Source organism: Salmo trutta, chromosome 5 (genome assembly GCF_901001165.1).
Source record: "Salmo trutta chromosome 5, fSalTru1.1, whole genome shotgun sequence".
Classification (NCBI taxonomy): Eukaryota; Metazoa; Chordata; class Actinopteri; order Salmoniformes; family Salmonidae; genus Salmo; species Salmo trutta.
This window is the reverse complement of record NC_042961.1, coordinates 19,449,754-19,464,542: the sequence shown is the minus strand read 5'-3', so window position 1 is coordinate 19,464,542 and position 14,789 is coordinate 19,449,754. Positions and strand designations below refer to the sequence as shown.

Genomic DNA, 14,789 nt, shown 5'->3' with positions numbered 1-14,789 from the left:
GAACCTATTCTGAAGAAGATTTATTAAAAGTGTGCCTTGAATTCGAAATAAATCACTGACAGTGTCACCAGCAAAACACCCCCAAACTCTTCTTCTTATTGGTGTCCTTTAGTAGTGATTTCTTTGCAACAATTCAACATTGAATGCCTGATTCACGCAGGCTCCTCTGAACAGTTGATGTTGAGATGTGTCTGTTACTTGAACTCTGAAGCATTTATTTTGGCTACAATTTCTGAAGCTTGTAACTAATGAACTGGTCCTCTGCAGCAGAGGTAACTCTGCATCTTCCTTTCCTATGGCGGTCCTCATGAGAAGCCAGTTTCATCATAGCGCTTGATGGTTTTTGCGGCTGCACTTTAAGAAACTTTCAACGTTCTAGAAATGTTCCGGACTGACAGACCTTGATGTCGTAAAGTAATGATGGACTAATAATTCCTCTTTGCTTATTTGAGCTGTTCTTGCCATACTATGGACTTGGTTTTTAACCAAGTAGGGCTATCTTCTGTATAACAACCCAACACATGATCGTATACAAATGTAAGCAAAGCTTGAAATGATGATGTTTTAGTCAAACATTATATGTTTAGGCTTCTTGTGGTCAATTTGGAGTCTACAAATTATTTGTAATTATGTTTCGGCCCCCCGACCATCCGCTCAACAACAAAAAATCAGCCTGCGGCTGAATCTAGTTGATGACGCTTGTCATAATTTATTTAATCTGTAGCCTAATACACTGGAAGACCACACACCATATCGTCACGCGACTCCAATTTTACTTCAAAATGATGGTTATTATATCAATGTGTGCACATAAAAGCGTTTCCACCACCATATCTCGCATAATTCATTTCAAAATGTTATTTGTCACATACACATTTTTAGCAGATGTTATTGCAGGTGTAGCGAAATGCTTGTGTTTCTAGTTAATTTTACCTCACAAAAAGATTCCACTATGTTGAACGAACAAATTGTCTGTCGGCATTTATAAAATTGTACTGGCAGCCCGGTCGTGACTTTTTTCATGCCACAGGTAATTCATCCACATTAAATGGTTGGATGGAAAAGTTGTTAATGAGATTTAAATATGAACACATTAAAAACGAGTTGGCTACGGCTACTCAAACACAACAGAGGCATGGCAGTGCCACTCATATATCGGGTTAGATATGGTGCTTTTGCGCCGTTTGTCAAATTACATTGTCACTGCAGCCTAGAGTAGAATTTTGAAAATAATTATGCAATTATTCATTTCATTGTGTTGTTGTAGGCTAGTCTAGGTAGGATAATTGTATTGTCCCTAAACAATATCAATAGGGGAGCTTTTTGAGCTGCGTGTTTCATGTTTTCATTGTTCTTTCATGCGCAGTTACATACCTGGCCTCTCCGCTGCCTATCAGCTAATCCTGTTTGTTCTTATGGATTCATTTTGAAAATTGATGCAGCATTGAATGCTTTTATGTGTGGAAAGATTGCTAGTTAGCCTATTGCAGGCCTAGACAAATGATCCACCTACCACTACTGTCACTATGAATGGTGGATAGAGGGCAGGATAGAAAGACCGGTAGACTACTGACCTGTGGTATAGTAAAAGTTAGCACGTGGGAAAGCGTTGTGCATAAGGGAAGTACCAAAACACCTTGATATAAATTTGGCTAGGATGGAAGAAAATATATCATCTACATACAGTACCAGTCAAAAGTTTGGACACAGCTACTCATTAAAGAGTTTATTTAGATTTTTACTATTTTCTACATCAAAACTATTAAAAAACACATATGGAATCATGTAGTAACTAAAAAAGTGTTAAACAAATCAACATGTATTTTATATTTGAGATTCTTCAAAGTAGCCACCCTTTGTCTTGATGACAGCTTTGCACAAGCTTGGCATTCTCTCAACCAGCTTTATGAGCTAGTCACCTGGACGCATTTCAATTAACAGGTGTTCCTTGTTAAAAGTTCATTTGTGGAATTTCTTTCCTTCTTAATGCGTTTGAGCCAATCAGTTGTGTTGTGACAAGGTAGGGGTGGTATACAGAAGATAGCCCTATTTGGTAAAAGAACAAGTCCATATTATGGCAAGAACAGCTCAAATAAGCAAAGAGAAATGGCAGTCCATCATTACTTTAAGACATGAATGTCAGTCTATGCAGAAAATTTCAAGAACTTATGTTTTTCAGAGGCAGGGACTGGGAGACTAGTCAGGATCGAGGGAAAGATGAACGCTGCAAAGTACAGAGAGATCCTTGATGAAAATCTGCTCCAGAGTGCTCAGGACCTCAGACTGGGGCGAAGGTTCACCTTCCAACAGGACATCGACCTTAAGCACACAGCCAAGACAACGCAGGAGTGGCTTCGGGACAAGTCTCTGAATGAGTGGCCCAGCTAGAGCCCAGACTTGAACCCAATCGAACATCTCTGGAGAGACCTGAAAATAGCTGTGCAGCGACGCTCCCCATCCAACCTGACAGAGCTTGAGAGGATCTGCAGAGAAGAATGGTATAAACTCCCGAAATACAGGTGTGCCAAGCTTGTATCATTATACCCAAGAACACTCAAGGCTCTGAATACTTACATAAATGTGATATTTCAGTTATTTTTCTTTTGGGGGCATTATGTGGTATTGTGTGTAGATTGACTAGGGGAAAAAACTATTCAATCCATTTTAGAATTAGGCTGTAATGTAACAGAATGTGGAAAAAGTCAAAGGGTCTGAATACTTTACAAATGCACTGTATACAGTATCAACACAAGAATGTGCTGCATGTAGTATAGTAATACCATGTATAGTAGATTGTATAATGTTCTAATAGTAGAGTCATGCTCTAGGGATGTATTAACAGTAATACAATAGATTACATTCTACTGTTAGGTCGCATTCCCAGTCAATGTATCATGTTTCTCTATAAAAGTGCACATTGTTACAAAACATTAAGGACACCTTAATACGGATTTGCACCACCCCCTTTTGCCGTCAGAACAGCCTCAATTCGTCAGGGCATGGACTCAACAAGGTGTCAAAAGCGTTCCACAGGGATGCTGGCCCATGTTGACTCCAATGCTTCCCACAAGTGTGTCAAGTTGGCTGGAGGACCATTCTTGATACACACAGGAAACTGTCGAGCGTGAAAAACCCAGCGTTGCAGTTTGACAGAAACCTGTGCGCCTGGCAAAGGAACTTCAATCTTTCGTCTTTATCATGACACAAGGCGAGACCCAGATGCAAACACAGGATGCAGATGGTTGGAGTCTTACAATATTTATTAAGCCAACAGGATAAGGCAAGAGAATGGTCGTGGACAGGCAAAAGGGTCAAAACCAGTTAAGAGTCCAAAAGGTACCAAAGGGCACGTAGAATCAAGGTCAGGGCAGGCAGGAGGGAAAGTAGTCCAGAGTCAGGCAGGGATCAAAACTGGGAAGACTATCAAGAGAATAGCAACAGAGTACGGGAAAAACATGCTGGTTGACTTGACTAACATACAAGATGAACTGGCACAGAGACAGGAAACAGGGATAAATACACTGGGGAGAAAAACAACACCTGGAGGGGGTGGAGACAATCACAAGGACAGGTGAAACAGATCAGGGCGTTACAGTCTTGCCCATTCACCATTTGAATGGCACACAATTCATGTCTCAAGGCTTAAAATCATTCTTTAACCCGTCTCCTCCCCTTCAACTGCACTGATTGAAGTGGATTTAAGTCACATAATTAAGGGATCATAGCTTTCACCTGGTCAGTCTGTCATGGAAAGAGCAGGTGTTCTTAATGATTTGTTCACTCAGTGTAGATGATAGATCATGCAACTGGATAAATGATGTGAATTGGTATCAATGTTATAGTTGACGTGTCATACTGTGAGCCCTCAAATAAACCTACTGCAAGCATCATCCATTGTTAACCTTGTTAAGCTCTGCAATAGTTAAACTAATTATCCACACAGCCTAACTATATTCCTATGTAATGTAAATGCTGGGAGTCGAGAAGCAGGTGCAGTTAGTAAGTTTAATATAACAAAGAACGATATAACAGGAGTAGCGTCTTGACATGAAACAAACAATACCGTCTAAGGAAAGAATCTAAGGGAGTGCCAGATAAAGGGGAGGTAATGGAGTCCAGGTGTGCCTCATGATGAAGCGCGTAACGATTGATGCCAGGACCGGTGGTTAGTAAACCAGCGACATCGAACACCGGAGGAGAAGAGACGTGACAGTACCACCCCTCTGACGCGCAGCTCCAGGACGACACCGGCCAAAGTGACGGCCCCGAGGATGAGAAGCGGGCTGGCCTGCGAAGATGGAAATCACAGATGTTGGGATCCAGAATGTCCTCCACCGGAACCCAACACCGCTCCTCTGGGCCGTACCCCTCCCGGTCCACCAGGTACTGGAGCCGAACCCCACGATGGCCAGAATCCAGTAGGGATCTGACGCCATAGGCAGGACCTCCCGACGTTCAGGGGGATGCGGAGGGGTGTCAGCCACCATCAGCCAGGGGACCAGGAACCACCGACCTGAGAAGGGAGACATGAAAAGGTGAGATACAGTAGTAACTGGGAAGCTGTAACCTATACGTCACCTCGTTGACCCTCCGGAGAACCTTGAACGGCCCTACAAACCGGGAGCTCAGCTTCTTGCAGGGCAGGCGGAGTAGGAGGTTCCTGGTAGAGAGCCAGACACGTTCCCTAGGATGGAACATGGTGTCTCACTGCAATGGCGGTCTACCTGCTCCTTCTGACGGTGGACGGCGAGCTGGAGTCTCACGCCACACTTCTGCGCCCTGGAACCACTTATCCACTGCAGGAGCTTCAGTCTGGCCCGGGGTCCACAGAGCCAGGGCCAGCTGAAAACCAAGAACACTAGAAGGGAGTCAGCCCAGAGAACGAGTGACGTAATGAATTCTGGGCATACTCCGCCCATGGAAGGAGTCGGGCCCACTCTCCCTGCCAGTGACACCCCAGCTCCTGGTTCATCCTCGTCACCTGCCTGTTAGATTGAGGCTTATACCCGGAAGTGAGGCTGACCGTGACCTCGAGCATCTCCATAAAGGCGCTCCAGATCCGTGATGTGAATTGGGGGCCATGGTCAGAGACGATGTTCTCCAGAAGGCCATAATGCCGGAAAACCTGCTGGAACAGTACCTCTGCAACCTGGAGAGCAGTAGGGAGCCCAGAGAGCGGGATGAAACGACAGGATTTGGAAAATATTTCCACAACCACCAAAATGGTGGTGGGGAAACTGTCAGAGGGGAAATCAGTGACAAAGTCAATGTGTAGATGAGACCAGGGACGCTGAGGCATGTGAAGGAGTTTCCCTGCTGGAGCATTGCGGGGAGATTTGGTTTGGGCACATACGGAACAGGAGTTGACGTAGCGAATAACGTCCTGCGCCGAGGTAGGCCACCAATACTTCTCGGAGATAGATTGAGTAGTACGAGAAATACCAGTTGATCTCTTATCCCCATGGGAATGTAGATGTGCTCAGGAGGACAGGTAGTGGGTGCAGGCCTGGCGAATGTCCACAGCTACATCCCAGACCACAGGAGCTATGACTCGAGGGGAAGGGATTATGGGTGCACTCTAGACAGGACCCTCTCCCGAACCGTAGAGATGGACATCAAGCCAAAAATTGACCCAGAAAAGATAAAAAACTATGTCCCATTCCTCTCAAAAAATGTAGAAAAAGCTGTTGCGCAGCAACTCACTGCCTTCCTGAAGACAAACAATGTATACGAAATGCTTCAGTCGGGTTTTAGACCCCATCATAGCACTGAGACTGCACTTGTGAAAGTGGTAAATTACCTTTTAATGGCGTCAGACCGAGGCTCTGCATCTGTCCTTGTGCTCCTAGACCTTAGTGCTGCTTTTGATACCATCGATCACCACATTGTTTTAGAGAGATTGGAAACCCAAATTGGTCTACACGGACAAGTTCTGGCCTGGTTTAGATCTTATCTGTCGGACAGATATCAGTTTGTCTCTGTGAATGGTTTGTCCTCTGACAAATCAACTGTAAATTTCGGTGTTCCTCAAGGTTCCGTTTTAGGACCACTATATATTTTACCTCTTGGGGATGTCATTCGAAAACATAATGTTAACTTTCACTGCTGTGCGGATGACACACAGCTGTAAATTTCAATGAAACATGGTGAAGCCCCAAAATTGCCCTCGCTGGAAGCCTGTATTTCAGACATAAGGAAGTGGATGGCTGCAAACTTTATACTTTTAAACTCGGACAAAACAGAGATGCTTTTTCTAGGTCCCAAGAAACAAAGAGATCTTCTGTTGAATCTGACAATTAATCTTGATGGTTGTACAGTCATCTCAAATAAAACTGTGAAGGACCTCGGCGTTACTCTGGACCCTGATCTCTCTTTTGACGAACATATCAAGATTGTTTCAAGGACAGCTTTTTTTCCATCTGCGTAACATTGCAAAGATCTGAACTTTTCTGTCCAAAATTGATGCAGAAAAATTAATCCATGCTTTTGTTACTTCTAGGTTAGATTACTGCAATGCTCTACTTTCCGGCTACCCGGATAAAGCACTAAATAAACTTCAGTTAGTGCTAAATACAGCTGCTAGAATCCTGACTAGAACCCAAAAATTTATCATATTACTCCAGTGCTAGCCTCCCTACACTGGCTTCCTGTTAAGGCACGGGCTGATTTCAAGGTTTTACTGCTAACCTACAAAGCATTACATGGGCTTGCTCCTACCCATCTTTCCAATTTGGTCCTGCCGTACATACCTCCACGTACGCTACGATCACAAGCCTCCTAATTGTCCCTAGAATTTCTAAGCAAACAGCTGGAGACAAGGCTTTCTCCTGTAGAGCTCCATTTTTATGGAATGGTCTGCCTACCCATGTGAGAGACACAGACTCGGTCTCAACCTCTAAGTCTTTATTGAAGACTCATCTCTTCAGTAGGTCCTATGATTGAGTGTAGTCTGGCCCAGGAGTGTGAAGGTGAACGGAAACATTTACATTTTAGTCATTTAGCAGACGCTCTTATCCAGAGCGACTTACAGTAGTGAATGCATACATTTCATACATTTTTAAATTTATTTTTCCCATACTGGCCCCCCGTGGGAATCAAACCCACAACCCTGGCGTTGCAAACACCATGCTCTACCAACTGAGCCACAGGAAAGGCACTGGAGCAACGAACCACCCTTGCTGTCTCTGCCTAGCCGGTTCCCCTCTCTCCACTGGGATTCTCTGCCTCTAACCCTATTACAGGGGCCGAGTCACTAGCTTACTGGTGCTCTTCCATGCCGTCCCTAGGAGGGTGCGTCACTTGAGTGGGTTGAGTCACTGACATGATCTTCCTGTCTGGGTTGGCGCCCCCTCTTGGGTTGTGCCGTGGCGGAGATCTTTGTGGGCTATACTCGGCCTTGTCTCAGGATGGTAAGTTGGTGGTTGAAGATATCCCTCTAGTGGTGTGGGGGCTGTGCTTTGGCAAAGTGGGTGGGGTTATATCCTGCCTGTTTGGCCCTGTCTGGGGGTATCATCGGATGGGGCCACAGTGTCTCCTGACCCCTCCTGTCTCAGCCTCCAGTATTTATGCTGCAGTAGTTTATCGGAGGGCTAGGGTCAGTCTGTTATATCGGGAGTATTTCTCCAGTATCCTGTGTGAATTTAAGTCTGCTCTCTCTAATTCCCTCTCTTTTCTCTCTCCTTCTTTCTTCCTTTCTCTCTCTGAGGACCTGAGCCCTAGGACCATGCCTCAGGAATACCTGGCCTGATGACTCCTTACTGTCCCCAGTCCACCTGGTTGTGCTGCTGCTCCAGTTTCAACTGTTCTGCCTGCGGTTATGGAGCCCTGACCTGTTCACCGGACGTGCTACCTGTCCCAGACTTACTGTTTTCAACTCTGTAGAGACAGCAGGAGCGGTAGAGATACACTGAATGATCGGCTATGAAAAGCCAACTGACAGTTACTCCTGAGGTGCTGACCCGTTGCACCTCTACAACCACTGTGACTTTATTTGACCCTGCTGGTCATCTATGAACATTTGAATATCTTGGCCATGTTCTGTTATAATCTCCACCCGGCACAGCCAGAAGAGGACTGGCCACCCCTCATAGCCTGGTTCCTCTAGGTTCCTTCCTAGGTTCTGGCCTTTCTAGGGAGTTTTTCCTTGCCACCGTGCTTCTACACCTGCATTGCTTGCTTTTTGGGGTTTTAGGCTGGGTTTCTGTACAGCACTTTGAGATATCAGCTGATGTAAGAAGGGCTATATCAATACATTTGATTTGATTTTGATTTGACATTGGCTTTGCCGTTCTTTGAACCTGGGCGATAGGTCAGCATGAAGTTACATCTCGTAAAGAAAAAGGCCCACCTTGCGTGGCGCAGATTCCGCCTACTCACTGTCTGTATGTACTCCAGGTTCCGATGGTCGGTGAGGATGACGAATGGATCCTTGGCGCCCTCCAGCCAGTGTCTCCACTCCTCTAATGCCAACTTCACCGCCAGGAGCTCGCAATCGCAGACATAGTAATTCCTCTGCAGGGGACAGTTTCTTAAAGTAATACAGACACGGATACAATTTGTGGATTACCTTGAGACAGAACTGCCTCCATGCCCACCTCTGAAGAGTCCACCTCCACCAAAGTGTATTGTGGGATCTGGGTGTTTGAGCAATGGGGCAGAGGTGAAACGTCCCTTCAGTAGGCGGAAGGCCTCGTCAGATGCTGAACTACACACCAACCTATGGGGACCACCCTTGAGAGGTGAGAGGAGCTAAAGTTCCTGATGAAACAGCGGTAGAAGTTGGAAAACCCCAAAAACAGTTGTAACCCCTGTCATCAATATACACGACCACCTGGCGACTGAGCATGTCCCGGAACATCTTGTTGATGAATGCCTGGAACACTGACTGAGCATGGCTAAGCCAAAGGGCATCACCAAGTACTCGTAAAGACCAGACAGTGCTAAAAGCTGTCTTCCATTCATCCCCCTCCTGGATACGGATGAGATTGTATGCATGCCGCAGGTCCAATTTGGTAAAGAACTGGGCCCCGCGGAGCTGTTCGATGGCTGCCTGCACCAACGGGAGAGGGTAACAGTACTTGGTTGTGATCTCATTGAGTCCTCTAATCAATACACGGATGTAACCCGCCATCCTTCAGACGCAGGAGAAGTGGACATGCGGCTAAAACCTTGTTGGAGTGCCTCATGGATGTACTCCTCCACGGCCATGGTTTCAGCCACTGACAAGAGGGTAGATGCGTCTGCGCAGAGCCTGCAAGCAGGTCGATGGCACAGTCCCAAGGGCGATGAAGATGGATGGACTCCACGGTGAGGGTGAGTGGTTTGGTGATGTGTGTGATGGTCCCTGAACCTAATGGCCAATTATCGAGGGCTTGAACCGGGAAAGGAGAGGAGAGCGGATATGAGGTGATGTTAAGAGAGGGTCGGGTCAATAAAGTCTGCCGTGGCACCGGAATCCACTAACGCTGTAGAAACAGTACATGAGGGACAGTCAACTGGCGTGCAACACCAAAAAGGGTTTGGCAGAAAGTGATGAAGGTATACTCACACCTGCCCCAGGACGTGGAAGATCACATGACCGTCCCTCTGCTCTCATGGATCCTGAGTTGGGACATACCGGACACTGCTGGAGCCCTCCTTGACTACAATAGAGACAAAGCCAACGCTGTCTCCATCTGCGTCGCGTGTGACCCCTACCTGTATGGGTTCTGCTCTGATTCAAAGTGTTTCCTGAGGGAGGGAGAGAAGTGATGAGTGCTGATGATCCCAAAGTAGGTTATCCAGATGGATATCGCAACGAGTGCGTCCAAGGATAGGTTGTCTTGACAGGCCAGTTCCGTCTGGACCTCCTCGCACAGTCCTCTTCTGAATAGCATTCCGATGCGCTGGCTCATTCCATCTGCTGGATGCTGCTACTGTCCGGGAAGGTGAGCACGTCCTCGGCAGTAGTCTGGTCCTCCTGCAGTAGTTGGAGTAGGCTTTTACCTCCCTCTCTGCCCTCCAGTGGATGATCGAAAATACATTTGAACAGAACTATGAACCTCTCATGTGAATCTAGCTCCTCTTCCAGACGGCCGTGGCCCATTCCAACGCCCACCCAGTCAGCAGACCGTGGCAACCTTGGACCTCTCGGTGGTTTGCGCTCCCATCTGGTGCGCAAAGTAGAGGCAGCACTGTAGTAGGAAGCCACGGCATTTAGATGGGGTGCCATCATATTTATCCGGGAGGGACAAACGGGCATCGCTGACCTGGACGGGTTGTTGAATGGGCTGGTGTGCTGGCTCGACTGGTGGTAGAGTATCCTCTGCTAGTTGAAGGCAACACCTCTCGGGTATGTTCATGGAGTTGAACCTCTTCCATAGCCGTCCCTAGTTGTGCTAGCTGGTCATGGTGTTGACAAAGTAGGTATCTCTGCTCGTCGACCGTCTGGGAGATGTTCTGATTTCCTGCTGCTTCCATTTTGTGAGGCAGTATTCTGTAACGTAGACACTGGGAGTCGAGAAGCAGGTGGTAAGTTTAATATAACAAAGACCATGGACTGATAAAACATAGGTGTAGCGTCTTGACAATTAACAATACTGCCTGAGGAAAGAACCTAAGAGAGTGCCAGATAAAGGGGAGGTAATGAGTGCGGTAATGAAGTCCAGGTGTGCCTCATGATGAAGCGCAGGTGTGCGTAATGATTGCTAACAGGTGCGCATAATGATGGTTACCAGGACCGGTGGTTAGTATACTGGCGATGTCGAAAGCTGGATGGGAGGAGCGGGAGTAGACGTGACACCCTAACTCTAACCCTGTTTGGTTGCTAACTTGAACTGAGTTTATTTTAGCTGGAGGTGAGAAGGTGCTCAATCTCCTTGCCTGGCACAACATTCCGCTATGTATCAAAATCATGACCACTGTGGTGTAAAAAAAATCTCTTACTATAAAAATAATCTGATTTATAACCTGGATCTAGAAAATATGCTAAGGAGCATATCAAGTCTGGAACTCATCTCCCGCTAGCGTCCACTGCTAATGTTTTAAGAATCATTACTCATGGGGCCCTGCCTTGATCCCGATAGCCATGTAATCTCCTCAGTATTTTAATGGCACACATTATGGGGGCGCTTGTCTGGCCTCATGCTCTGCCTCATGGCTGTGCCATGCTCCGGCAGCTCCGAAAAAATATGGCACAGGACGAAGAGAGGCCTAAACATTCCATGAACCAAACTGGTCTCTCACTGGTCTCGGTCTATCTCCCTATCTATCTCTCTCCCACTGTCTGTAGTACATTTGCTCTCTCTCTCTCTCTTTCGCTCTATTCCCTTTTCACTCTCTCGCTCTGTTAGACTCCCCATATACTGTGTTATGCCCAATGGTTGAATGATTTCTACTAGCAGTTTTTCCAAACTGGTGCATCATCTAATTCATTTTGTAGAACCATTGGTTTTATGAAACAGAATAAAAGGAGATGAGTTGCTGATAGATCCCACAAGGCTATATGACTGACAACTGAGAAGAGTTCATGTATGTGTGGATGCTTAGATTAGCTGCTTTGAAGGGAGACCTGCAGGCTAACATGCAAGTTTAATGACCTCCATTGCTGCTTCATGAGTGGATTTACCCATTTAATTAAGCCTTTCTAAAGACTTCTTTATAACTCTTACCCTTTGAATGCATCCATGATTATATTGACTATTGTAATAGTAGAGCAAAAGTGAAATGTGGACTTAGTTTCATGCTATAATAAGCATGCAAGAAAACAGACAACCCAGACTTCTTGTGATGTCAACCTGTCACCACTAGATGGGGTACTTTTGTTATGACACAGATAGCAGATTCAGAATACTAAAATGACAGTTAGTGGTCCTGCTAGGACTGCTCCCGAATGAGAGGTACAGTCGCAACAGTGACGTAGAGAGTATGGTTCTTATGCTGTGCAAATTGCCCTTCTGAAGTAGTTTCACAGATGCTTGTGGTCTTACTGATATTAGAGAACAGGATGATGGCCTTCTGCCCTGCTGAGAGAGGCAGGGGATATGGCTCGGTAATGGCCTACTAGTAACTTAGTAACTCCTGAAAGACATTATCTTCGTAGACACCCTGTCCATAAAGCTCCCTCATCTGACATAACACAGTAAATGCATGTATGCTCACACACACACACACACACACACACACACACACACACACACACACACACACACACACACACACACACACACACACACACACACACACACACACACACACAAGTCTCCTCTCAAATTCACTGTATTTATTAATCTGTTGTTTTATATCCTCTCATAAGGATGCCACTGTATTTGTGTGGATATAATTTATTCCGCTGCGTAGGCCTAATAGTCTACAATATAAGGTGTTTCACTTGAGATCCCGTGGGCAGAGAAACTCTGTTGCCTATGAATTGCGGTTTGAGGAGCGTGTGACCTGCAGCCATAAACGCAAAAAATATCAAAGAAATGTACATAAACGAGAAATGAGGACAGATAGTCATATTTGAAACGGAAACAAAAAAAGAAGGAAGTCCAACCCAAAAACGTTGGGTACGTATGAATCTCATTGCCCATATTCAGGCTACAAGAGAGTCTGACAATCTGGGATACATTGAGTAGGAGGGAGGACAGTGCTGAACTGGACCTACCCGAGGTTTATGTCCTCTTCTTTTGACACAAGTTATTTGTGATGTAATATAAACTTTGTTTGGTTCTGAATGAAGTAATCTTATTTGTGTTCACAATCATTAAAATGGAAGCGTAGGGGAGGGAGAGCGGGGAGCAAAAAGTAACACTTTTAGGCTTTTGCTTTTGATGAAAATATTATTTGAGTTAAATGAATAATATTGTTATGATTTAAACTGATATTTGGATGATAATACAATAAATGAACAACAAATATTTCCATTTTATCGTTTAGGCATGTCATATTGACCAAAAACTCAGAATTTTTTTAATTCTTATTTTAGTTGTACTTTTAAACTTGGTGTAACATTTTATATAATCATGGGAATGTGTCTCTGCTAGCGAGTGGTGGAACACACCTTCCACCTTGTTCATTATTTTCCATAGAATGCATATCCCCTTGTTGATTATCCCTTACTTAATTGAAGCCCAATCCACAGGTGCCCGTTGATATTTTGGATAAGATTACAAGCAGAGGCATCATGCCCATAGCCGGCACAGGGGAAAGTGCCCCCTCAGATTTGTCTTCAGTTTTTTCTCTGTAGGCCTAATATTACTATTACTGTCTTAACTGGCATGTCTGATGGCAAGGTACCAGACTTTAGAAAAGCAAGTGATAACTAAACGTAGGCTTATTAATAAGACTCACATTCCTTTCAAACTTTTACCCAGAGTTTTGCATAGATGCAGAGAAGCATATTTTGTTTCTTAAAAAAAAAGGGCTACCAGTCAGGAGGATACAGACAACTCAAGATGTGAGCTTAGATATGCAGGAAAAAGCATCATTATAAATGGGTCTAGATGGCAGGAAAAAGCTGTTTCGGGTGTTTGAAAAAGGTATTATATTGAGGCAGCATTTCAGAATACAGATGATTAACTCCTGAATAGGTTTTCCTCAGCACCACACGTGCCTGTCCCCTGCTCTGCTGAAGCCTCACATCAATTCCCAGGTAGCCATGGGCTTGTTGCTGTTCTCTAATTCCACATACTTGGTATCCGAGGGATTCAATATTCTACACAACTGCTGTGCCATGATTGAAGACGCGCGCACTGAACAGCCAAACTAAGCGCCACTTTGGAAGGCAAGCTTGAACCGGGTTCAGAAACATCGAGCTGGTTGTCTGTCTGTGCAAATCCTGAGCCGCGTGGATATTACGAAGTCAGAGAAAGAGAGAAAGGGGGGAGAGAAAGAGAAAGAGAGGGAGGGTGGGAGGAAGGATGAGTGAGTGAGTGAGTGAGTGTCGGGTGATTCCCTCCCCTCGCCAAATATCTGTCCAGGAGACGTTGACACTCCTTCATAACCCCGCTCTTCCCGCGCCTCACGCAGATGCCCAAAGCGCCGTGAGCACAGAAGTCTCCAAACCCCAGAATTCTACTTACCGCACCGAACCCCAGTATATGACAGCATAAAATAGCCTAGTGTTAATTATAGTTATTTACATTCATTCATCAATTTAGCAGTATGCTTTTCTTTCCTACACCTTAGTTTGCTTTTCCAACAGACCTCTTTGTGCAAACTCTTTTATACTATATGTGCACGTCCCCGTGGTTACTGCACATCCCCAGCCGGTGTTGGTGATGCCATGCCCCGCAACCACAGTGGCGATGAAGCCAGTTCTGGGCTCTGGATGAAAACCTCTCCAGGGCGTCGGGCTCAGAACTATAGGTTGAAAGATGTGGAGTCTGGACGGAGGATGATGAACAACGCTGTTCGAGTCGGAGACGGGATGCTTTCGCCAGGCGCGGCAGGTGCAGGGGGCGCGGAGAGGCGAAAGGACGCCCGGTTGAGTTTGCTCGGGAAGCCGCTCATCTACAGCGCACAGAGCGGGCGCAGAAACGCGCACTACCGTCGTCTCCAGAATTACCTCTATAATGTACTGGAGAGACCCAGGGCATGGGCGTTCATCTACCACGCCTTCGTGTGAGTATACAAGCTGTTATCATGTAGGCCTCGTGTAAACAGATTTAAACAGTAATTTAATGGTAGGCTACTTCATCAGTCACCTGTTGCTGGGAATTCTTGTAGCGCACAGAGCTACAGAGGGGGAAAGACAATGATTAGAGATTTTGTGCAAGTGAAGTAAGTGTACACAAAAAAGTGGGTTCCTC

The 14,789-nt window shown here is 45.6% G+C and overlaps 1 protein-coding gene across 2 annotated transcripts in view; it reads left to right on the top strand.

Annotated features, from left to right (window-relative positions):
* The first annotated feature begins 13,997 nt into the window (after positions 1 to 13,997).
* The window catches only part of kcnq5a (potassium voltage-gated channel, KQT-like subfamily, member 5a), a 102,633-nt gene continuing 101,841 nt past the window's right edge, over positions 13,998 to 14,789 (top strand). For both annotated transcript variants that reach the window (XM_029752805.1, XM_029752803.1), the window contains exon 1: positions 13,998 to 14,601. In XM_029752805.1, coding sequence (XP_029608665.1) covers positions 14,264 to 14,601 — 338 coding nt within the window. In that variant the 5' untranslated portion in view covers positions 13,998 to 14,263. The remainder of the gene's footprint in view (positions 14,602 to 14,789) is intronic.